Raw genomic sequence first — 24,083 nt, forward strand, 5'->3', positions numbered from 1 at the left:
TTAGGTATTGTTTCATGTGTTTGCATTGAAAAGCAAAAAAAAAGAACTATTATAGGGTCGTTGGTTTCACTGGTTGCCGCGTTATATGCTGAGAGAACTGCTTCAATTCTCTGGAAACCACCCAACATGAAAGTCAGCTACATAAACATATTTGGGTGCACTGGCTGGTAAATTAGCTAAAAATTAGAAGTCATTCATGTAGAATTTTCTTGTTGACAGGCCAGCAAGTACCATGGACTTAGTACCATGGTCCTTGGGGATAGATCAAATTGTGTACCTTCCCAAAAATGGGTGAAATAGGGCTTCCCTGGCGGCGCAGTGGTTGAGAATCTGCCTGCCGATGCAGGGGACACGGGTTCGAGCCCTGATCTGGGAAGATCCCACGTGCCGCGGAGCAGCTGGGCCCGTGAGCCACAGCTACTGAGCCTGCGCGTCTGGAGCCTGTGCTCCGCAACAAGAGAGGCCGCGATAGTGAGAGGCCCGCGCACCGCGACGAAGAGTGGCCCCTGCTTGCCGCAACTGGAGACAGCCCTCGCACAGAAAAACGAAGACCCAACACAGCCAAAAATAAATAAGTAAATTTTTTAAAAATGGGTGAAATAAAGTTTTAAAGTGGTCATTAATATAGTCTTGAGGATGTGCTGATAATAGCCAGCCCCTTAGTGCCTCTTTTTTTCCCTACATGTTCTTCCCTCGCAGTACAGTATTAGCCTTGGACATCGAAGACTTTGCTGGGGTAGATTTGGAGGCTTTCTGCTTAAAGAACTGAGTAAATGAGTTTCGGGTTTTTTTTAAGTAATTTTATTTATTTTTTATTTTTTATTTTTTTGGCTGCATTGGGTCTTTGTTGCTGCGTGCAGGCTTTCTGTCTAGTTGCAGCCAGCGGGGGCTACTCTTCATTGCGGTGCACAGGCTTCTTTTTTTTTTTTTTTTTTTTTTAAGAAATTCACGTTCTTTTTTATTTATTTATTTATTTATTTATTTATTTATGACTGTGTTGAGTCTTCGTTTCTGTGCGAGGGCTTTCTCTAGTTGTGGCAAGTGGGGACCACTCTTCATCGCGGTGCGCGGGCCTCTCACCATCGCGGCCTCTCTTGTTGCGGAGCACAGGCTCCAGACGCGCAGGCTCAGTAATTGTGGCTCACGGGCCCAGTTGCTCCGTGGCATGTGGGATCTTCCCAGACCAGGGCTTGAACCCGTGTCCCCTGCATTGGCAGGCAGATTCTCAACCACTGCGCCACCAGGGAAGCCCGGTGCACAGGCTTCTTATTGCTGTGGAGCGCAGGCTCTAGGCGCACTGGCTTCGGTAGTTGCAGCACGCGGGCCCAGTAGTTGTGGCTAGAGGGCTCTGGCGCACGGGCTTAGTTGCTCTGCAGCATGTGGGATCTTCCTGGATCAGGGCTCGAACCCGTGACCCCCGCGTTGGCAGGCGGATTCTTAACCACTGCGCCACCAGGGAAGTCCAAGTTTACTTGAGAGAATAAAATACACAAATCCTGTCTTACTTTAGAAGCCCCATAATAGTAGAAACCAGCTGCTGGATAAAGAGGTTTTAGGTTTGAGTGACTTATAATACAGCCAGTTCAGACTGCAGCATCAGGCGAATTGGATTAATACTAGGTTGAAATTTAGATGTCTTCTCTCCTAAAGCCACGTAAGGAAATGTTAGTAAAATCAGTTTTCGGGTACTTCCCTGGCGGTCCAGTGGTTTAGACTCCGCGCTTCCACTGCAGGGGGCATGGGTTCGATTCCTGGTCGGGGAAATAAGATCCTGCATGCCACGCAGTGTGGCCAAAAAAAGAAAAGAAAAATCAGTTTTGGTAAGATTTAACACAAATGACCTTTTATAGAAGGCTGATTCCCTACCAAAACGTCCCACTTTCCCGCTTTTTAAGAAGTAGAGATGTGAAACTAACAACATGGTCTACTTTTAGGTAGAGCTAGAACAGAGTCACCGCTTGATGATGGGTAGGGCTTCTACCCTAACAGAATGGGGTCTCTAGCTTTTTCTTTCCCTACTCTTTGTTTTGAAAAATTTCAAACCGATTAATAGTTTGCTACAATTGTTTCGTTCTAGTATATATACACACTTTTTTCCTCAATCAGTTGAAAGTGAGTTCAAGATGTGACACTTTACCCCTAAGTACTTTTTAAAAAATAAATTTATTAATTTTATTTATTTATTTTGGCTGCGTTGGGTCTTCGTTGCTGCACTTGGGCTTTTCTGTAGTTGCGGCGAGCAGGGACTACTCTTTGTTGGGGTGCGCGGGCTTCTCATTGTGGTGGCTTCTCTTGTTGCAGAGCACGGGCTCTAGGCATGTGGGCTTCAGTAGTTGTGGCACGTGGGCTCAGTAGTTGTGGCTCATGGGCCCTAGAGCACAGGCTCAGTAGTTGTGGCACACGAGCTTAGTTGCTCCACAGCACATGGGATCTTCCCAGACCAGGGCTCGAACCCGTGTCCCCTGCATTGGCAGGCAGATTCTTAACCATTGCGCCACCAGGGAAGCCCCTACCCCTAAATACTTAAGCAACGTCTAAGAGAGAGGCCTTTTCCTCCTAAATAACCACAGTACCATTAACATACTTCAAGAAGTTTGGCATAAAATATATATAATTGATTTTTCTGAAGAGGCCAAGCCAGTGGTGTAGAATGTCCTGCATCTGCATCTTCCTGATTGTTTCCTCATGTTAAAATCCAGTTAAACGTTTCTGGCAAAGATATAGTAGTCCCCTCCCTTATCTGCAGTTTTGCTTTCCGCAATTTGTTACCCATAGTAAACTGAGGTACAAAAATATTAAATGGAAAACTCCAGAAATAAACATGTTTTAAATTGAGCACTGTTCTGAGTAGCATAATGAAATCTTTTGCCTTCCCTCTCCATCCCATCCATCCCATTAGTCACTTAGTAGCTGTCTTAGTTATCAGGTTGACTATCGTGATATTACAGTGCTTGTGTTCAAATAACTTTACTTAATAATATCCCCAAAGTGCAAGAGTAGTAATGCTGGCAATTTGCATATGCTAAAGAGAACCTGAAAAGTGCTTCCTTTAAGTGAAAAGGTGAAAGTTCTTGACTTAATAAGGAAAGAAAAAAAAAAGTCCTATGCTGAGGGTGCTAAGGTCTAAGAACAACTCCAGTCTGTTTTATTGTGAAGAAGGAAAAAAATTTGTGCTAGTTTTACTGTTGAACCTTGAACTGCAAAAGTTAACAGCCACAGTGAGATAAGCCCTTAGTTAAGATGGAAAGACATTAAATTTGTACAATAAGATATTCTGAGGGAGAGAGAGAGACCACATTCACATAACTTTTATTACACTACATTGTTGTTATTATTAATCTCTTACTGTGCCTAATTTATAAATTAAACTTTATCATAGGTATGTATAGGAAAAAACATAGTCTTTACAGGGTTCGGTACTATCCCCAGTTTCAGGCATCCACTGGGGGTCCTGGAATGTATCCCGCGTGGGTAAGGGGGTGCTACAGTACTACACAGATGATGTGAAATTCCAATTATATCGCCTCAAGGGGACATGATGTTAGTATGTCCAGCATTTTTTTTTTTTTTTTTACATCTACCCATCAGCCGACGGAAGGCAACACAATGTAGAAATAGGGTGAGAAAATGGTTTGTATTCAGACCTATGTTCAAATCCCATTCTATATAGCAGTTATGTGACTACGGATAAGTTAGCTAACCTTCCTGTGCTTCTGTTTTATGATCTGAAAATGGGAGCTACTTTGCAGGCTTATAATGAGAATGAAAGATTAATAAGATTAGGTCTTATTCATTATAATCATTTTTATAATCATGGTGCTTAGGAAAATGGTTTAAGCCTAGCCATTCTTTCCTAAGCTTTGCTAGCTGCCAATGCAGTTTCTCCTGTTTGTTCAGATGCCAGGGCGCTTGTCCTTAGAAGCACATGGAGTCCATCTTCCATGTTTTGCAAAGGCAAGTTCATTTGGCCCAATTTTGCATAATTTTCCTACGTTGGGGAAGTTTGTTCAAAACAAAGAAAAGTGGGAGGGGGAAGGGTAAGCTGGGACGAAGTGAGAGAGTGGCATGGACTTATCTATACTAACAAATGTAAAATAGATAGCTAGTGGGAAGCAGCCACGTAGCACAGGGAGATCAGCTCGGTGCTTTGTGACCACCTAGAGGGGTGGGGTAGGGAGGGTGGGAGGGAGACGCAAGAGGGAGGAGATATGGGGATATATGTATGTGTATCGCTGATTCACTTTGTTATACAGCAGAAACTAACACACCATTGTAAAGCAATTATACTCCAATAAAGATGTTAAAAAAAAAAAAGTGATGTCATTCTGTGGTAGCCTTGGCTCACCACAGCTGTGGTCATGCTTTTATTTATGATTAGCTTTCTGCCCAGCATTTTAATTTTAGAAGTATCATGTTAGAGCAAGTATTAAGCTCTGGAAGTAAATTCTGAAAATTTGGAGAATGTCATTTGTATTAGTATGCTAGGGCTGCCATAACAATACCACAGGCTTAAAGAACAGAAATTTAGGAGTTCCCTGGTGGTCTAGTGGTTAGGATTCGGCACTTTCACTGCCGTGGCCCAGGTTCCATCCCTGGTTGGGAAACTGAGATCCTGAAAGCTGTGTGGCCAAAAAAAAGAAAAAAAAAAACCAAATTTATTTCTCACAATTCTGGAGGCTGGAAGTCCAAGATCAAGGTGCCAGCAGGGTTGGTTTCTGATGAGACTGTCTGCCTTGCTTGCAGAGAGCTGCCTTCTCTCAGTGTCCTCACAAGGGCTTTTTCTCTGTGTGCACACATCTTTGGTGTCTCTTTTTTTTTTTGGCCACACTGCATGGCATGCAGGATCTTAGTTCCCTGACCAGGGATTGAACCGTGTCCCCTTCAGTGGAAGTGCAGAGTCCTAACCACTGGACTGCCAGGGAATTCCCTGGTGTCTCTTTTCTTATAAGGACACCAGTCCTATTGGATTACAGCTCCACCCTTATGACCTCATTTAACCTTAATCACCCCCTTAAAGGCTTTAGCTCTGAATAAAGGCACATTGGGGATTAGGGCTTCAACATATGAATTTGGGTGAGTGGGGGCACAATTCAGTCCATAACATTAAAGACATACACCTGATGTATAAAAATAGGTCAGGCCTTTGAGGCAAATAAGGATTCAACTCTTACCTATACAACTTTGTGGCCTTTGGCAAATCAGTTAATCCCTGTGACTGTCACTTTCCTTATATATATGTGAAGTAGGTATGACAGTACCATATGAGGATGCTATGAGGATCAGGAAATATCTCTTCCCTCGAGGGAGATGACATGAATTAATGTGGGGATTAAGGTGGGGCTGGTGACCTGGAAACCCAGAAAGACCCACAGATTCATAGGCTCCATTTGTCAGTTATCTGTGCTCTACCAATAATAGGAAAAGTCAAAAGGTAGAATCTGAAGCCTAGTGAGATGGGGAAAGAGAACCTCAGAAAGAAGTAGCAGGATAAAAAATTCACCCCTGATGAACACAGATGCAAAGATCCTCAACAAAATAGTAGGAAACAGAATTCAACAATATATTTAAAGTATCATACAATATTATCAAGTGGAATTTATTCCAGGAATTCAAGGATGGTTCGATATCCACAAATCAATCAACATGATACAGTAAGTCCCCTACATACGAACCTTCAAGTTGTGAACTTTCAAAGATGCGAACGTGCGTTCGTATGTCCAATCACTTGAGTTAGTTCACGTGTCTGGCATACTTTTCAAGGTACTTACTTTTAAGATTTAAAATGTTTTCTTTATATTTGTGTTTGTTTTTTATGTATTATTTGTGTGAAAAATACTATAAACCTATTACAGTACAGTACTATATAGCCAATTGTGTTAGTTGGCTACCTAGGCTAGCTTTGTTGGACTTATGAACAAATTGGACTTACAAATACGTTCTCAAAACAGAACTTGGTTGTATGTAGGGGACTTAATGAACATCACATTAACAAAATAAAAGGATGAAAATTGTATTATCATCTCAATAGATGCAGATGTGATGAATTGGGAGATTGGGATTGACATATATACACTAACATGTATAAAATGGATAACTAATAAGAACCTGCTGTATAAAAAAATAAATAAAATTCAAAAAAATATAAAAACATAATAAATAACAAATTCCAGGTTTACCACTTAACTGGTGAGTTTGACCAAATCTAAGCCTCATTTGCTTAATGGGAGTAACAGTGCTTCATTGGGAGGTCAGGAGGATTAAATATTAAGTTGAGCCACATGAAATTGCTGTTTCTGGAGGTCAAAAACAGCGGTGGAATCTACCAAAATAGCATTCCTTTGCGCTTCTGATTTTTCAAAAAATTTAGTCCTTTCCTCTTATCCTGTCTGCGGCATACTCCTGCTCAACTCTCTGGGTGGCCCTGGGGGTTCATAAGTTGCACACTGTTGACCTACCCTGTGGAAGCTAATAACTTCACCTTGGGACAGCTTCGTGAGATTTGGCAATTACTACAAGGACCTGGAGCTACTTTCCAGCCAGCCACAAGCACATCCCTTGGGGTCCAGAAACGTCAAGAGCCATGACAGCTCCATGCCCCGACGCACACAAACGCAGCGCACTTTCTTTCTTTCTTAATAGTTATTATTTATTTGGCTGCGCCGGATCGTCGTTGCTGCCTGTGGGATCTTTAGTTGCCTGGCACGCATCGGGGATCTAGTTCCCTGACCAGGGATGGAACCCGGTCCCTTGCATTGGGAGCGTGGAGTCTTAACCACTGGACCACTAGGGAAGTCCCAAACACAACGCACTTTTGCTCTTCTTTCCAAGTCCTATTTTGTCCTTGTTTATCACTGTAAGACAGGTAGTGACGTTGGTTCCATTTTAAAATGTGGATGGGCTTCCCTGGTGGAGCAGGGGTTGAGAATCTGCCTGCCAATGCAGGGGACACGGGTTCGAGCCCTGGTCTGGGAAGATCCCACATGCCGCGGAGCAACTAGGCCCGTGAGCCACAACTACTGAGCCTGCGCGTCTGGAGCCTGTGCTCCGCAACAAGAGAGGCCGCGATAGTGAGAAGCCTGCGCATCGCCATGAAGAGTGGTCCCTGCTTGCCGCGACTAGAGAAAGCCCTCGCACAGAAACAAAGACCCAACACAGCCAAAAATAAATAATAAATAAATAATAATAATTTTTTAAAAAATGTGGAAACTGAGGCCTAGAGAAAGTCAGGTCTCATCCAAGGTCTCGGGCACAGCGTGGTGTTGGAAATAACGAAGGTTTGGCGTTACCAAGGCACTGCCTCTAGTTTGTGTGACCTCCACAAGGTCCTTGAACCTTTCTCTCTATCCTGTTTCCTTTTGTAGAGACGGGAGCTAATACCTCCCTTTGTCATACCGCTCTTTTCGGTTCAATCCAGCCCCTCCCCGCTCCGCCCTTGGGGAGCTCCGGCTGTGGCGAGAGGACCTGTGCGGAAACACTGCGGGGAGCGCGTGCGCGCCAGGGCCTAACGGGCTCTGAGTCTGAGGGCGCGCACCCGCAGCCCCTCAGAAATATCGATATTTAATTTCGACTAGAGACATAACTTGGCTTGACATCCCCAGGCTCAGGCCGACTACGAGCACCGCAGGGTGCTAGAAAAGAGGGACTGAAACAATCCAGCCCCCAGAAGGGCGGAACAATTGAGCCAACCCTGAAGCAGGCGCGACCAGAAAATTCGGGCGCTTACGATCCACACCTGCGCGCCGCCATCTTGCTCGAGGAGGGACCGCCTCTCTCCCGGCTGACGGCTGGTTAGCCAGGAGGCGGGGCTCCGCGACTCGGCGGGGCGTGGCCAGGCGATGGCGACCGCGGAGCCCAGCGGGCCTGTGGTGAGGGCGTCTCACCCGGCACCCCGGCCCAGCGGAACCGGAGCTGCGGGGCCGCCCACCGAGCGAAGCGGCATTGGAGTCCCCTGGCTGGGGGAGCGGACCCCGGCGGCTGTGGAGAAGCGGGGGCCGTACATGGTGGCGCGCGCGCCTTCCAGTCAGGCCAAGCTGCGTGAGTGCGGCCCGATGAGGGGTCTCTGCTTGGGCGGGCTGCCGCGTCCCGGGCGGGCTCCGGAGCGCCGCTGGGGCGACCCCGGAGGGGCTCCTACAGCCCGCTCCCGCACCCGGAAGTCTGTTCGGAGAGCGGGCTCCTGGCGTTTGGGAGGCACGGCGGAGTGGGGAACAGCCCGCTGACCCGGTCCCTTTGACTTCCAGAGAAGCACCGGGACCTGGCTAAGGCAGTTCTGCGGAGAAAACGCATGCTGGGGGCCGCGCCGAACCGCCCCGACTCTTCAGGGAAAAGGTCTCAGCAGGCGCCACCTCCTCTGTGCAAGCGTTTCCAGAGAAGGCCTTAGTGTAGTCTGGGAGACAGAGCACCCACGCTTAAGGCCCAGCTAGTGATGCCCCTGAGGCCAACCTGTCCGGTTCACTGTTTTAAAAGGGGAAGAGGAACGACCTTGTCTTTCCCTTCCAGGATGTGATGGCGTCAGGGAAGGAGCTTTGGAATAAGAGTTTTCGTCAGTGCCTAGGATCATTCACTGTCTAAATTAGGGGGGAGCATAGTGGCTGGGGTCCCCAGGAGTGAGGATGGAGAGCAGTGTGGAAACAGCCAGGGCTGTATTTTTTTCTTAACAGAACGGTAAACTCTGAGGGCTGGATGGGACCTTATCCAGGGCCTCTTTTACAAAGAGCTAAAGCAGGTGAAGGAATTTGTCTAAGGACTTTGGTTTTTCTGTTCTCTGGTTAAATAAGGTGGGGAGATGGGGCTTTTCCTGCTTCATGAAAGAGGAGGTGTGCTTTTGCTCGGGAGCAGCAGGGGGAGTGGTGTGGGGACATGCACATTCTGAGGAGCTGTGGCCAGATACATGGCAGGCAGTGGTGGCTGTGCAGGCAGTGGTGGCTGTCCAGACAGAAGGCAAGTCAGGAGTAGTGCAGTTTGTTTTTTTTTTTCCCATAAGGGCGAGGACTCTGGCTTTCCCTGTGAAATGCTGGCGTTTCATCTATGCTTGGTCTGTCCCCCCCATCTCCCCTCAGGTCAGTGAAGTTTAACAAGGGCTATACTGCTCTTAGTCAGAGTCCAGATGAAAACCTGGTGTCCCTCGACTCTGACAGGTGAGTGCCCTCCTTGAAAATACCCCTTGGGGAGTGACTTGGGTAAAATTTCAGATCACTTGCTTCGCTTATTCCCTGTCTCTTCCAAGACCTTTTGTGCATGTTCCAGGGCTGCTGCTTCAGAGCACTATCTCTTCCCAGGATGGCTTGCTTAGAGGACTCATAGGTGATCTTGCTGCTCTTGGATTTGAAGCACCAACCTTGTCTGGGGGAGTCATCCTGCCCTATTATGTCTGCACTGTTAGTGACAGTGACCCTGTCCCTGCTGGAGCCAATGGAAGGAGCCATTTATACTCATGGCAGATTATGGGTTTGAGTTCTATGGTGTGTGGTCTTTGCTTCACAAGTCCTCCAGACCCCTTTGCATGCTGTGCACCTTGCCATTTGTAGCTGTGCTCCACGGGCATCTCCCCGAACTGACTGTCTTCCTTTTCTCCTAGTGATGGGGAGCTGGAATCCAGATACTCCTCCGGGTATTCCTCTGCAGAGGCAAGTCCAGAGCACCTTTCTGTGGTGGGGCCAGGCTGCAGGCAGTGTCACTGCCACTGCCAAATGCTTGTCTGGTTCCTGCTGTATGCATGGCACTGTGCTAGACTTCCAGTCTGTTCTCCAATCTTCTACTCTGCCCTCTTCCCCCAGCAGAAGTTTAGGTGTCTGAGGAGCGCTGTTGAAAGTCCAGGAGACCATAGACCCTTAGGGATGGAAATGACCTCACTAGTCTTCTAATCCAGGCCACCACTTAGAAAAGGAATCCTCTTGATAAATCCCAGCTAAGTGTTTACCATCCTCTGCTTGTTTGAATGCTTCTTGTAATTGGGTAGTGAGTAGTGAGTACTACCTTCAAGAAACCTTGCTGCCTATCTTCCCCCACCGGCACACACAATTCAGGTAGATCGTAGAGAAGTCTTCCTTGTTAATTGGAAGTGTCTCCTGCAGCTTGGACTTAGTGGTCCTAGTCCTGCCTCCAGTGTCACACAGTAATTCTAGTCTCCCTTCTTTTGATTGTCTTTTATCTGAGATTAGCATTCCTGTCCCTGCCCTGGCCATCCTCCTCCAAGCTTGCTTTCTTCCAGGCCAACTTCTGTTCCTTCAGTTGTTCCATCTATGGGAACTGAGACAGAGATAGATACTCCTGGGCTGGACTTCTGGACAGTTTCCAGAGTGACTGGCCCAGACAGAAACATGGGGACGTAAAGTTCTGGCATGTGCGGCTTACTGCCTTTGACAGAGATGAAGTGCTGGGGACCTGACTGTATACCACTGGTATTTCTTCCTTATTCTCCTGGAAACCCTTGGCCGCCCCCTGAGTTTCTGCCAGAGAATACAGGCAGTTTGAAAATTGTATCCTCCTTGAACATCTGGGTGCCTAAGATTGTTTAAAAAAAAAGAAAAAAAAATTAGCCAAGAACCAGAGAAAGTCCTACACTCTGCAGTCTCATTTTTCCTTCTGCTCAGTGGAATTGGTGAAGCCGGGCTGACAGGTTCCACTTTGCAAGGAATGAGCTCTGTTGGCATCAAAGGATGACATGTCTAACTGGCAGTGCAGAAAAAGCTGTTCCCCACCCCATTCAACTCTAACCCATATTCCTCTACCCTTCTACCCGATTGTTCTGGTATCATTGTTCCATATTCTTCAGCCTTCATAGGGACCAACCTGGGTTCCCAGTGGGAATGGTCAGGGCTTGACTTTCAAACATAATCTGTAATCTGATATTTATATCAGCTTTCTCAGGATTCTTTAGTGAGGGCAGCTTCCCTGGGGGCTAGTGACAATGCAGCCTGGATAGTACTGGCTCAGGCCCCTGGATGTCCCTCCCTGCTGGGTGAGGCACTTCCTCCTGTAATCCAGGGTTGTGTGGCCTTGGCCTGAGGGTGGAGCATGCATAGTAAGGAAATGTGGGTCTGCCTTTTGGGCAGCAGTTATTTCTGCCTTGTAGCCTGGCTTATAGTTCTCTCCTCTCCTGCTCTTAGCAGGTGAACCAGGATGTGAGCCGGCAGCTGCTCCAGGATGGGTACCACCTGGATGAGATTCCAGATGATGAGGACTTGGACCTCATTCCCCCCAAGCCTATGACCTCCTCAACATGCTCCTGCTGCTGGTGCTGTCTTAGGGATGCTTCCTTCTGTACCCTCCAGTAGACATAACCCCCTAAGATGGGCCCTGTTCACCATGCCTGCAGAGTCCTGTTGGCCCTTCATTGGTCACAGTGCAGTGGGAACTGCTGTCAACCCCAGAATCACTGGAGACACTGACCCTCTGGGAAAGTCAGTGACCGCAGTTACCCCATACCTGGTGCTTCTCAGGCCAGAGGCCCCCACCTGGGCCATAGGGGATAGGTGGAATTCTGCAGTTTTCCTCTGCTGTTGGAGTAGAGTTTGGAGAAACCACTTTAGTAAGGGGAGGAACAGAGGAATTCTGGTTCTTACGGTGAGTGACAAAGTTGGCTAAGAGAAAAACTTGCAGATATCTTGAGTGGTATTTGTCACCATGCCCTATAGAGGGGAAAGGAGAGCTTCTGCGCCCAGGCTATGCTGGATGGTGTTGTGTGGAGGCAGAGAACAGCACTTTATGGCTTGCAGCTGGGAGTCTTTGAAAAAGAATTTAACTATTTGGGACCAATCCAGTTCAAGAAATTCCATGTGCTCTTCTCCTCTTCCTAGCTCCAAGATGGGTTACCTGTTTGACCTTCAAAGGAACATAAAGCAGGGCCCTTTGGCCCTCTTCCAGTTGTTCCTGTTTGACTGTACAGCAGGTTGCTTAATGGCACAACTTGATCAAGGCTTCCAGAATCCCTGGAAGCAGAGCATTCCCATCTGGTCCAACTGTCTGGGTGAGCTTAGTAACTTGGTCCGTCCATCCTTAGAGAAAAACTGCTCTACTGTGTAGACAAAATTTATTTGTCTTCCCTTGGTTGCCATTCTTCACCTTGGTCTTAGCTAGTATCTTCACCCAGTCCTTGAGCTAAGGTTGGGTGAAGGTTCTGGAGCTCGCCCCGGAAGCCTGCACTTTTTGCTTACCAGCAGAGGGAGCTGCAGGAGTAGTTAGGTGCCTTCCCAATTTGTTTTAACTTTTTTTTTTCCCCCACCCCGGCCGCACCGCGGCTTGTGGCAATGTTGGTTCCCCCACCAGGGAGGGATGAACCCCAGGCCCCTGCAGTGGAAGCGCGGAGTCCTAACCACTGGACCGCCAGGGAATTCCCCTATTTGTTTAACTTTTTACACTTGAGGAGCAGCAATGGGTGAGAAGTATACTGGTGCAGATATGTGGGCTTTGACAGAGACAGAGGCTCACAGATGGGATGAGGAGGAGGGACCTGTGAAAGCTCCCACGGCCCCCACCTGAGGAAATAATCTTGCCATTGCAGAGGGCCTCCCTTCACCTTAGGGAAAGCCATTCTGTTGCATCCAGATTCCTCTGACCACAGACAGCATGGGCCTCACAGTGGATACTCAGGATTGGGCTTTACAGTAAACCTCTGGGTGCAATACAGCCTCTTTCAGTCCCCAGTTTGAACACACCAAAAGGCCGGCATAATCTCCCCTGTGACCCCCAGTAGATAGCATCTCTTGCTATACCAGACCTCTCTATGGAATTTAATTTTTTAGTGGTTCTCTTTTTTTTTGGCCTTACCTAAAACCAAATGGGACTGAATGGGAGTGGACAGGGTTCCCAGCCTAAGGGGTAGGGTAGTCAGGATTGAGGTGTGGCCCCAACTTGGGAACTTGCCCAGTCTGTTGCTTCATTTGGTTAGGACAGAGTAGCCTGAGTGTTTGACAGCTGCTGGGGGTGAGGATGGCAGCAGGACCCCAAGAACAAGGCCCTCCGGTGGTTGCTGTTATAAAGCCACTGGTGTATTTGGCTGCACCTCTCCCCGGAATGTTTCAGAGCTGGTTGACCCTGTGTGGAAGGCATTACCTTCGCAGAAAAAGTTGCAGGAACATTGTACAGCAAGGAAGGGTAGAAATGGTCGATTGCTTGGAGCTAGAAGCCACGAATGTCACGAATAAAGCCTAATGTCACGAATAAAGGCACCAAGGTGTCTAGAACCAGACTGCCTTAATTAAAAGTGCTGGGTGTTTTGCAGGTGACAGCACTCCGAGGAGACAGGGAGGTATTCAGGCTTACCTCACAGATGGGAGTAGTACTGTATGGTGTTTACAGAACTCTTGGCTTAGGCTTCTATAGCTCTGTAAGTTTGTAAGAATAAATACAATCATGCTAGTTGAGCCTGAGTCTCTGTGTTGCAATAGGATTTTTAACAAAGGCCTAGACTACGGTCATTGCCCCTTCTGAATTCTGAAATGAAGAAATAGCCTAATAGCCCCAACTGTTCTGAGGACTGCCTCTCCTTTCTCTTGTTCCCAATAGGCCTCGTTTTCAGGCCTGCTCATTGGGGACCATGGATGGAATAGGCCTTTGCATATCACTTCTCTTTAGAATGAATTCCCTTTGGCAGACCCTTTCTTCCCAGGTTTTGTTTTGCTTTTCAGGGTTTTTTTTTTTTCAGCTGAAGAAAATTTACTGGAAGCCAAAAAAAGCCGAACAGATTGGCTACAACTTTTTTGAAGGTAGTTTCCTGGAATTCCATTTTACAGGTCTAGTGTGGGCAGCAGCCCAGAAAGATTCTTTTGTGTGAGATTAATCCCTTACCTACAGGAAGGAGCCACTAGCCTGGGTCTCTGCTTAGTCTGGGGTGATAGCATCTAAGACTGCTAGTCAGAAACTTCAGTGGCAAAACACACAGCTGTGCAACCTCCTGGGTGTGTCCCACCTCTAGAGGGTAGGCACAGGGAGAGTAGATGCCCTCATAGGTACTTCCTGCCAACGTAGAAAAAAAGTAGCTTGATTTCTCTTCACAACACTAATTAGATTGTCCTGTCCTTTAGTCCCTGTATCTAGTGACTGAATGTGCTCTAGAGAAGTGGTTGACAACCTTTGTGAAGGGCCAGTCAGTACATTTGGCTTTGCAGGCCATACAGTTCGGTGCACCTACTCAACTTTGCCATTGTAGCCTGAATGGAGCTGGACAGTATGTACATGAAAGGGTGTGGCCAGATCCAGCCTGCTGGCCTTAGCCTGATGATCCCTGCCCTAAAGCCAACTAAAGCACTGGAGAGAAGAACCTCTGCACTGACAATGCCTTTCTTTAGACCCATCTTCCACTGTCTGCAGGGCTGGAGGGCCCAAGGTTTGCCTGCAAGCTCTGCAGCTGAGGCTACAGCAGGCTATCTCTCCCACACCTTCCTTTAAAAGGTCTCTGGAGTCTAGCCTGCCTACCTCAGGAAGCTGTCTGAAACAGGAATAAAGCAAAAACTGGACAACATCCAGGGAGGGCTCTTTCAGCCCGCTTCAGGGACTGGAATGGAAAAGGCTGAGTGCTCTTTAGCCCAAAGGCCTCAACACAGGTGATCTTTAATTGCTTTGACAGAGCAGCATTAGTCCACAGGCCTACCCTTTTCCCTCCTTCTCTGCACTGAGGAAAATGGGCAGTCCCAGGGCCAGAACGCTGTTCTTCCAAATTAATTACCTATCTTGCCGTGACTGATGCTGAGCTAATCATAGATTTCACCAGCCTGCCTAATGCTATAGGCTGGAACAGAGCTGCCGCTTCGTGCGGGAGAGCCTGGCTCAAGGGTGGCAAGAATACAAGGGGAGTATCAGCCCTCAGTTCTCACGTGGGCCCCTCCTACCAGGAAGAAGACGGTTCAGCCTAGGCCTGCTCAGGAGTCACTGACTTCAAGCTCTTCTACCCGAGCTCTTTCAGGGTGTACCCAAAGAGCCCGGAACAGGGAAGCGATTTGGGCTGGGCCTGAGGAGGTGAGGCTGGCCAGGACGTAGGGTGACTGGCAGAGAAGAGCCAGGAAGGCTGTGGCCTCTACAGCAGGCAGCAGGCACGGAACATCAGCAGGTCCTCAGGCAGCGTGAGCTTCAGTGAGACACTCTCGTTGGCCCCAATGAAGAGCACCCCGCCACGCTTCAGGGAGATCGTGGCCTGGGCTGTGCGGGTGCTGGCTGTCACTGTCCCCTGCACCACCAGGAGGATACTGGCAGAGTCCAGCGCCAAGACCCTGTATTCAGTGACGGAGCCAGGCACCTGGGCAGAAAGAAACAGCAAGATGGAGCAGGGTCTGAGCCGCTGTTAGCTCACAGGGGTCCCGGGACAGCCCCAAGGACAGTGAGAGGGAGAGTTCTGCCGCCTTCTCCCCCACGGCTCAGGCTTTTGTCAGCACGGAGGCCCTTGTCTGGTCCCTGGTGCAGAGAGCCACAGACAGGCCCTGTGGCCATTCTCCCACGACGTGAGCTTGGCGGAAAGGAAACCCAGCCCCAGGTATACTCCACATTGTGGCCCTTACCAGCGTTCTTCATGCCACACAAAAAACACCCACGATAGCCGTCACTCACCTCCATCTTCATAACGGTGAAGTCTGGCACGGGGGGATCATAGATAGAGAGGTAGGGGTCTTCCTGACTCCATGCTGGAGGAAAGAGCCTGTCCTGGCTGGGGCTGGGGATATAGCTGAGCATTTCACACAAAGTTGGCACATCGATGAACTTAGGTGTCAGGCCAGCACGCACCGTGTTGTCTGAACATGCCATGCACTCCACGCAGTCTGGGGACAGACAGTTGTCATGTGGTAAGCTAATGAAGGATGCCTTGGAATTTGGCTCTCCAGGGCAGGGCCTTCTAACTTGAGTGCCATGAGCTCCCTGTAGAATTAGGTAAAAATGTGTGAATTGCGTCTTCTGTGAGAATGGGCTAAGATAACAGATACCAAAACAGGTGACACATCACCCACCATTGTCAAGGGGAGTCATGTTATCCCCTGGAGGAGCCCCAACCCTCTGGAGACTTTGTATTCTCCCCTTCTACCACAGAATCCTGTCCACGAGTGGATAAACGGCCAACAGTCAAAATGTGACACCATTCTGCGGCAATGTGTTTTTTAACATAAAATCTCTGCGAAGACAGGACAGACATGTGAAGGCAGGGAAGAGAACAATGGCCTTGATCCAATATAGCCTGGACTCAAACTGTGGTTCCCACACATATTGACAGGTCTTAACATGAGAGCATCATGACCTCACAGGGGTGGTGTGAGGATCCAAGCAGTGTCCAACTCAAGCTGGCATTCATCATCCCTATTGGTCACTTCCCTGCTGACCCCAGGAACCCTGGGAGGTCAGAGCTGGATAGGACTTTAAAAGTGGTCTCCTCGACCACCCCTTCCTATCTTGTCCAGGCGGGGAAACAAGGCCTGAGGCGGATGGCAGTGGGGCTCACTGCTGAAATGCGGCTCACCTCCTTTCAGGTAGGCATGGGGCACGTTGGCCTCCAGAAACATGGCCTCCCCCGGCTTCAGGGTAAGCAGGTTCAGGAAGTAGATGGCAAAGCATCCGATATCACCTGGGTACTGCTGGTGCAGCTGCAGCAAGAGTTCCCCATAGATGTCCTCCATGTTGTTTCCAGCAGCCACTGAGGGTCACAGAGCACCCCAAGGCCACTTAGGAACCCTCAGCGGTGTTCACAGCCCCACCTTGGCCAAGGAGAGTCCTGGAGAAGATCCTACCCAAGGAATCCAGAAACTGGTGGGCATATTCTCCTAGTCACATCCCCCACCCTTTGGGGGCCAGCATTCCTTGATATTCCAGCCTACACAGATGGCCGTTTTCCCCATTTTGACTATCTATATGCCCACCACCCTACTAGGCACTAAAAGGGCTAGACTGTAGTCCTTTTAGACAGTGTTTCTCAACCTCAGCATTATTGACATTTGGGGACAGGTAATTCTTTGTTGTGGGGACTGTCCTGTGCATTGCAGAATGTTCAGTAGCATCCCTGGCCTCCACCCACGAGATACCACTGGCACCCCAAACCTGGGTTTGACAACCAAAAATGTCTCCAGACTGCCAGTGTCCCCTGGTTGACAACCTCTGCTCTAGGAGTTTAAAATCTAGTTAGGAGATAACCCAAGGGTTCCATGTGGGGTGACGAACTGTCCCAGTTAGCCCAGGCCTTTCCCTTAACACTGAAAATCACTCAGTCCCAGGCAAACTGAGATGGTTGGTCACCCCAGATAGCATGAGGCAGGATGCAACCAAGGGCCAAAATGTGTCCTGGAGGCTGAGCAGGGGAGATGAGCTCAGCCTGAGCTAGAGTGGTGGCGGAAGGCTTCTTGGGAACTGGGGGGAGGAGGGGAGGGTGGTGAGCTGGGCTTCCTTGACTGTGGAGAGAAGGGGGAGGGTGTCTCTAAGTAAAAGCAGAGTGTGTCAGTGCCACAATGAAGAGACCAGTTGGTCTGGATTGGAGGGTTGTTTCGAGTCTTCATACAGAGACATGCTGAATGCCTACTTTGTGCTAAGCACTGTGGGGACACACGAAGGTCAAGGAGACGGGTCCCTGGCCTAGAGAAAACTCCAGTTTTAACAGGTGTGCATGTGATGATATCTACTCACAGGTGTTAAGGGCTATACCTGACGTATGAACGGGGTGTTATGGGAGCTCTGAGCAGAAGTAATCAGCTCTGCTGTAAGTGCAAGAAGCCCTAAAGGGAGAGGCATGCAAGCAGAGAAGACAGTAAAAAACAAAACAAAACGTAGGATATGCTTGGGTAAAATAAATAGTTCCGTGTGGGTCAAAGGTAGTAGGGGAAATGGGTAGAAACAGAACCAGAAGAGCTCTGGGCTTGCCTGGAAAAGGAGCTGGGGCCTCATCACATGTGCCATATAAGCTCCTAGCAGAGAGTCCATTCTGCCTTGTTTTTCACTGCTTGTATTGACTCTCCAACCCAAAGGTGACACAACCATACCCATCACAGTCATTTCCTGAACTCTCCTTAGTTAGCACAAGGTTGGGCACAGAGCAGGTATTTAAGGAAAGATCTACTGATTGAGAGCTCTGGACTTCAGGCCTTTGGAGGAGAGAGAGGATCCCTTCATCTCCTTCCTGCTCTCTAGCCCCAAAGTATAAAACCCTCCATGGAGAACAGCTAGAAGCAGCATTCAACCTAGGGCCTTGTTCCACAAAGACTGGGAAAGAAATGCTAAGTCACTAACAGGCCATCTAAGTCAGGCCCGTTTTGGTGTTCTACTTGAACAAAGGGGTTGAGAACCCTATCCCCACAGCCTAGTGTCTGTGCCAGGGGTCCAGGACGGGGCATTGCACCCAGGCCTGAGACACCTACCTTGCTGGGAGATCCGCTTCACCAACAGGTTGAGCTGCTCCACCACTACCTTCTTCTCACTCTTCATCAGGTGGGAGAAACAGCTCCGCAGAGCAAAGGCCACAGCCTGGGAGTCACGGCTCAGGCTCTGCTTCAGCTGTGTTGCTGCATTATCTCCAATTAGAAACTGGAACTCGGGCACCTCTGCAGGAAGGTCAGGCCAGGGCCCATATCAGGAATGGTTAAGATGGAACCGGCAAAAGTGGGAAGCTGGAGGAGGCCTCCCCATCTCATCCCTAACCAAGGAGCCAGGCAAGCTTTGCAGTGAAAAGCGACTGCTCACCACCAACCCTCAGCAATCACACCCGAGCCTGGTCTCATGGGCCTGCCCTCGGAGTGTCAAGAATTCATGAGGTCAACCAGCTCCTCAGTTCCTGTGACATTCAGCCTCTGTTCTCTGCCACTGTTCCAGCTCTGCCCTGGGCTGCCCATGCATCCTAGGCCAATATGCATGCTCTCAGCATTTTGCCCAAACTTACTTGTCAAAAAGGTCACAATCTCCTCAACTGGCCGGAAGCCACATAAGCCCTGGAAGGGGGTGAGGGCAATCGCCATCTCTGGCTTATGGTTGGCATCGGGGTAGTGCTGTGGAGCCTGGAGGTGCAGCTTCTCTGCCAGCTCCTGTGGCATAGCCAGGGAAGAGGAGAATGGTTAAGGTGCAGCCATCATCTAGGAAGACACCAATCTCACCCAGACCTTGCTCTCGACACTCCCCAGTCAGCTTCCTACCTCTGGCACTGAGCCCAGTCAAGGCATAATTCAGAAACTCAGGGCTCAGCCAACCCAAGGCAGGCACGTGGACCAACTCTGGGGGAGAGGTGGGGCAGGCTTTAAGAGGACTGCGAGGGCTTCCCTGGTGGCGCAGTGGTTGAGAATCTGCCTGCCAATGCAGGGGACACGGGTTCAAGCCCTGGTCTGGGAAGATCCCACATGCCGCGGAGCAACTGGGCCCGTGAGCCACAACTACTGAGCCTGCGCATCTGGAGCCTGTGCTCCGCAACAAGAGAGTCCGTGATAGTGAGAGGCCCGCGCACCGCGATGAAGAGTGGCCCCTGCTTGCCACAACTAGAGAAAGCCCTCGCACAGAAACGAAGACCCAACACAGCCATAAATAAATAAAGAAAAATTAAAAAAAAAAAGGACTGCGAATCAGGAAACCCAAACACCAAGCCAAGCTCTGACACTAACAAGCTGTGTGACTTTGGGTAAATCCCTCTCTTCTCTGGGTCTTACTTTGCTCATCTAGAAATGAGGAGTTTGGACAGACAAATGCTTAGGCTGCGACTCACGGGCTTGTGCAGAAAGACATGGGAGTGGAGCTGAGGCAATGACTAGGGTACTTGCCCTGCTTTGGAAGGTAAACTCTTTGAGAGAGCCAGGTGGAAAAATGGCAGATACGAATAGTCCTGGGTTGGCTGAGGGGAGCCCAGGAACAAGCATGGAGAAGCTCCCCTGGCACAGGCTGGTCAGCTGTCCACTTAAACTTAGCTGCCACATGTGTCACCAGCAATCAGCTTGGCAGAGCTAAATTGGGAGTTGACAGGCTTGGATTTAATTTGGGGCTGGAGCCTGGCATGGGCAGGGTAAAAGCAGCAGTAAAAGTTGTGGGAGGGCCTTGACATAAGTTCTTCTCTACCCTGACCTCTGTGCCCTACCCTGATCCTGTACCTTGTTAGGGTGTGCCTGGATAGACAGGGCCGTTTCAACTGAGAGCACTTTGAAGAGAAAGGGCAGCTTGCCATTAAAGGTGTCCTTGACTTTCGAACCCAAGCAGTCCTGGTTCTCAGCAATCCACTGGCCTAGGGTCTTCTGCAAGATGCTGTTGTCAAGGATCTTGGCATCTCCCCGGGGGTGGGTCCCCATCCACAGCTGTAAAAACAGGAAACTTGGGAGGGAAAAAGGAAGAAGCTGGCACCACCCACTGGCCTGCCCCAATCCGTTACCCTGTGCTCCCCACAGGGCAGCTAAGTTCTGAAATGGGACTCCCAAGACTGGGTATAAATGCTCATACCATCAGAGACATACATGAGGGCAGCAGAGCTCTGACTCTGAGGTGGCTCTGTGAGGGGTTAACATTCATTTATTCTAGTCTCAGAAGTAGAGGCTAAGCCTTCCTGTGCTTTGGCTTTTTCTCTACTAAATGGGCAGGAAAAATATATATTTTAGGTTATTAAAAATGTCAAACTTAGTCAAAGTAAAAATTTTAATTGTCACGGAGGGCTGAATTAAAATTCAGTAAGTGCTGGGACTTCCCTGGTGGTGCAGTGGTTAAGAATCCGTCTCCAAAGCAGGGGATGTGGATTCGATCCCTGGTCTGGGAAGATCCCACATGCCACGGAGCAACTAAGCCCGTGCGCCACAACTACTGAGCCTGCGCTCTAGAGCCCGCGAGCTACAACTACTGAAGCCCGCGCGCCTAGAGCCCGTGCTCCGCAACAAGAGAAGCCACCGAAATGAGAAACCTGTGCACCGCAACGAAGAGTAGCCCCCGCTCGCCGCAACTAGAGAAAGCCCGCGCAGCAACGAAGACCCAATGTAGCCATAAATAAATAAATAAAATAAAATAAAAGTCAGTAAGTGCTGACAGTTCTTGGCAAATTCCAGTCTATTATGACAAAACCTCACTTCTTCTGGTGCTACCATGTGGGTTCATCAACCTGCACAGATCTGAAAAGGCAAGGAGGCCTCCTCTCTCTTTCCTGTCTTCCCTTCCCAGCTGATTCACATGACTTGCCTGGGGCCCCTTGAGTGGAGGAGTACCTTGATCCCACCTGCTGGTAAAGTAGGCTAAAATACAGCCCGGGTCTCACCTCTGCATATGGTTTGTCCTCTGAGATCTGGGCCAGTGGGTCACTGCTAGCCAGCAGCCGAGCCACTTCACTGTTGGAACCCATCTTCCCCCAGGCATACTGCTGCACCACACAGGAAAGTGGGAATACTGGGGGTACAGACAGAGCGTCAGTTTCCACTCCACTCCTGAGGCCTGACCCTCCTGTCCCGGGGAAACTACACCCTAGCTGAGGGTTCTGTCTGGGGGATAGAGTCAAATAAGGAGTTTGTAGGTTGTTAGTTGAGACCCTTCTGCAGGCCTCGATGTTCCCATCTCTAAGACGGGCAGTAAAGATCTTCTGCTGACGTGAGGCAGATAGTTGCGTTAAGGTGACGGGGAGGGAGTGGGAGGAATCTATTTCCACCGCACCGGGTCTCGAAGTAACCCACGCGCAGCCCCCTCCCCTCAAGACCCTTCTTCGAGGGCTGCAATAACGGCTCAATTCCCATCGCAGGTGCCCCCTCCTCTGCCCGGCGCCCATCCATCCTTCCGCAGAGCTCCGCGGGTGGGTTCTACCTGGCATATCAGGTCGGGAAGGGTCCGAGGACGCGACCCACCCCCACGCTCGCTGGCACCCCAGCCAACAGCCCACCTCTCTGAGCGGCCATCTTCACAGCACCAGACCCGGCTTCGCCCACGTATACTTTTCCCGGCAGCACCCTCGGCCCCTCTGCCCCCAGAGCTTCATGGGAAGTGTAGTTTCTCGAGGGCCTTTTCGGAGACCCGTGCGCCTGTTGTGGCCACTCCCCGCACTCCGAATCCCTCTCTCACCCTCCACCTCTCAGAACGAATACCCTCCAGTCCAGAGGCTTCCAGCCCACAATCTTAGGTCTCAGTATTCATTTATTTGTTCATTCACCAGGCACACATTTATTGAGAACCTGCTAAATGCCACGGACTGTTCTGAGGGCTGGAGATACATCCGAGAACGAGATGACGATTACTTTGCCTTTGTAGAGCTTACATTCTTGTGAAGGAAAAACAAAGGCCCTAAGGTGGGAACGTGGAAATGTGCCTGGCATTTTACGGAGTAAATAGCAAACAGTCCAGAGTGGCTGGAGCAGAGTGAGCAGGAAGGGTGGAAGTGAGGTGGTTAGAGAGGAAAGGCAATGGGCAGAACTCCGTAGGCTATTGTCACGACTTCAGGTTTTCATTAGCCGGTTTGAGCAAAGAATTGTTAGGATCTCATCAGGAACTCACTGATGCTTGATGATGATGGCAAATGTCACACGCAAGGCCCTTAATCTGAGTTTCAGTTTCTTCCTCTGTAAAATGGGGATAATAATGCTGGACTGACAGGCTTGTTGGAGGGTGAGATGGGATGATGTGGGACTCAGGCAGGCAGGCAGTGCTTGGTGCTCCTCTGATTCTCCCTGCCCTAAGTACTGCAGGACTCAGAACCCTAGCTTCTCCTCCAGGCTGAGCTGTTCACAAGTCACACACACAGAAGTCAAGGGAAGTCACCAGGAGTCCTGCATTGTGAAGGCTGGGCTTGGCCTTGGCTGTGGAGTAATCTTGCTATATCCTGGAGAGAAAGGCTCTGACATACGGCTCTCCTCACTCAACAACCCAGGAAGAGGGCGGCCAGCTGGAGGGGCCCAGGAGCATAGCAGTCAAAGCTCCAGGGAACCTGGAGTAAGGGCCTATAATCCTGACTCTGCCTCCTCTTTCCTCCCGTACTGATTCCCATGGCGTCTACCACACATGTCCAGGGGAAAGAGGGGTACTGTTTTCTCTGCAATGTTCTGCCCAGCTATGGACATCGACCTCCCTAAGGGTCCCCTGGCTCAGATAAATCAGCCTGCAGTTCAAAGGAAGCTTCACCATACACTAAGGAATAAGAAAATGAACGATACAAACAGCACATCTCACATACCTCCTAACTTTGAATACCTCTCCTTCCTCTCATCCCCACTCCTCCAGCAATATGAACCTTCTGGGAGAAGAATGAGGGATTAGTCTAGGCATAGGGAGTTCTTAGAGCACCTCCCACTATCATCATCACTGAAGTCAAGTTAGAGTCCCTTCCTCACAGTACCTCTGCACAGGGAAGGAAGAACTTAGATTGTTGGGACAGAGCCCCCACCCCTTACCACCCTCCCTACACACAGAAAAATATATCTAGAAGGGAACTAGGGTGTTTGGAGAACCTAGAACCTTTCGCCCTTAACTCTTGCTTGTCTACCTCTAATAGAACTGATCACACTTTGTTATCTAGTGATGATCTACTTTCCTCTCTCTCCATCTAGACCATACGTCTAATTCAGCTTCACATTTCTGCCAGTGCCCAGCTGATGCTCAAGCGATAATAGCAGCTAACATTTATTTGTTATGTACTAACGATTATGCTAGCCCTTTTCAAGAATTCTCAGGACAACCCTATGAGATAGGTACTGTCATTAGCCCCATTTTCGAGATGAGAAAAATGGGTCTTGGAGAGGTAACAGGTCCAAGAGCATAGAGTTCCAATTTACTATACCTCCTCTCTTGTTGAACAAGTTAATGAGTGAATAAATGTATGATGTCTCTCTCAGAGGGAAGTAGACAGATCCCAGGGGTCTTCAGAGATAGATGGGTGGAAAAGCTTCACGTTGGCGATATCAAATTCCATTCTTTCTTCAACAGTTCAGCAATGTACGAGGCTGGGCAGACAAGGAGGAGGCAGGACAGCCTCATGTTGTGTGGACTGCTCTCCTCTCAGGCTGCAGACAGCAAAGATCTCTGTGTGTTGCCTGTGATACTGTGATAGAATAACTGGCTCCTGGCGAGAGCTCCTAAAACCTTTGTAATTTCCTAAGCAGTAAGAGTACTAGGGGCATCTTTTGTTCTAATACTTGGTCTTTGACCCTGGTTCCTGACACGGAGCTCCTAAATCCCTTGGAATTTCCTGGGTGATC

The 24,083-nt window shown here is 49.3% G+C and overlaps 2 protein-coding genes across 8 annotated transcripts; one reads left to right on the forward strand and one right to left on the reverse strand.

The window, feature by feature from the left end:
- Positions 1–7,562: 7,562 nt before the first annotated feature.
- FAM219B (family with sequence similarity 219 member B) lies at positions 7,563–13,356 on the forward strand. Of its 2 annotated transcripts, none has more exons than XM_036843670.1 (5): positions 7,563–8,034; positions 8,238–8,325; positions 9,057–9,134; positions 9,575–9,623; positions 11,109–13,356. In XM_036843670.1, exons 1-5 carry the CDS (start codon positions 7,836–7,838, stop codon positions 11,271–11,273), a joined length of 579 nt encoding a protein of 192 aa, XP_036699565.1. In that variant the 5' UTR covers positions 7,563–7,835; the 3' UTR covers positions 11,274–13,356. The 2 variants fall into 2 exon arrangements, with proteins under 2 accessions (XP_036699565.1, XP_036699564.1); XM_036843669.1 differs by having other exon boundaries at positions 7,583–8,034; positions 11,106–13,356.
- Positions 13,357–14,511: 1,155 nt separating this feature from the next.
- On the reverse strand, positions 14,512–21,852 carry MPI (mannose phosphate isomerase). 6 transcript variants are annotated; one of them, XM_036843659.1, is made up of 8 exons: positions 21,779–21,852; positions 21,167–21,294; positions 20,025–20,225; positions 18,836–18,977; positions 18,318–18,500; positions 16,436–16,609; positions 15,538–15,746; positions 14,512–15,229 (listed from the first exon to the last, which is right to left on the reverse strand). In XM_036843659.1, exons 1-8 carry the CDS (start codon positions 21,792–21,794, stop codon positions 15,011–15,013), a joined length of 1,272 nt encoding a protein of 423 aa, XP_036699554.1. In that variant the 5' UTR covers positions 21,795–21,852; the 3' UTR covers positions 14,512–15,010. The 6 variants fall into 6 exon arrangements, with proteins under 6 accessions (XP_036699554.1, XP_036699557.1, XP_036699555.1 ...); XM_036843662.1 differs by having other exon boundaries at positions 14,514–15,229; positions 20,025–20,241; positions 21,779–21,806; XM_036843660.1 differs by having other exon boundaries at positions 14,514–15,229; positions 21,703–21,806.
- Positions 21,853–24,083: the final 2,231 nt, after the last annotated feature.

The sequence above is a fragment of the Balaenoptera musculus genome, chromosome 2, assembly GCF_009873245.2.
Source record: "Balaenoptera musculus isolate JJ_BM4_2016_0621 chromosome 2, mBalMus1.pri.v3, whole genome shotgun sequence".
Lineage (NCBI taxonomy): Eukaryota > Metazoa > Chordata > Mammalia > Artiodactyla > Balaenopteridae > Balaenoptera > Balaenoptera musculus.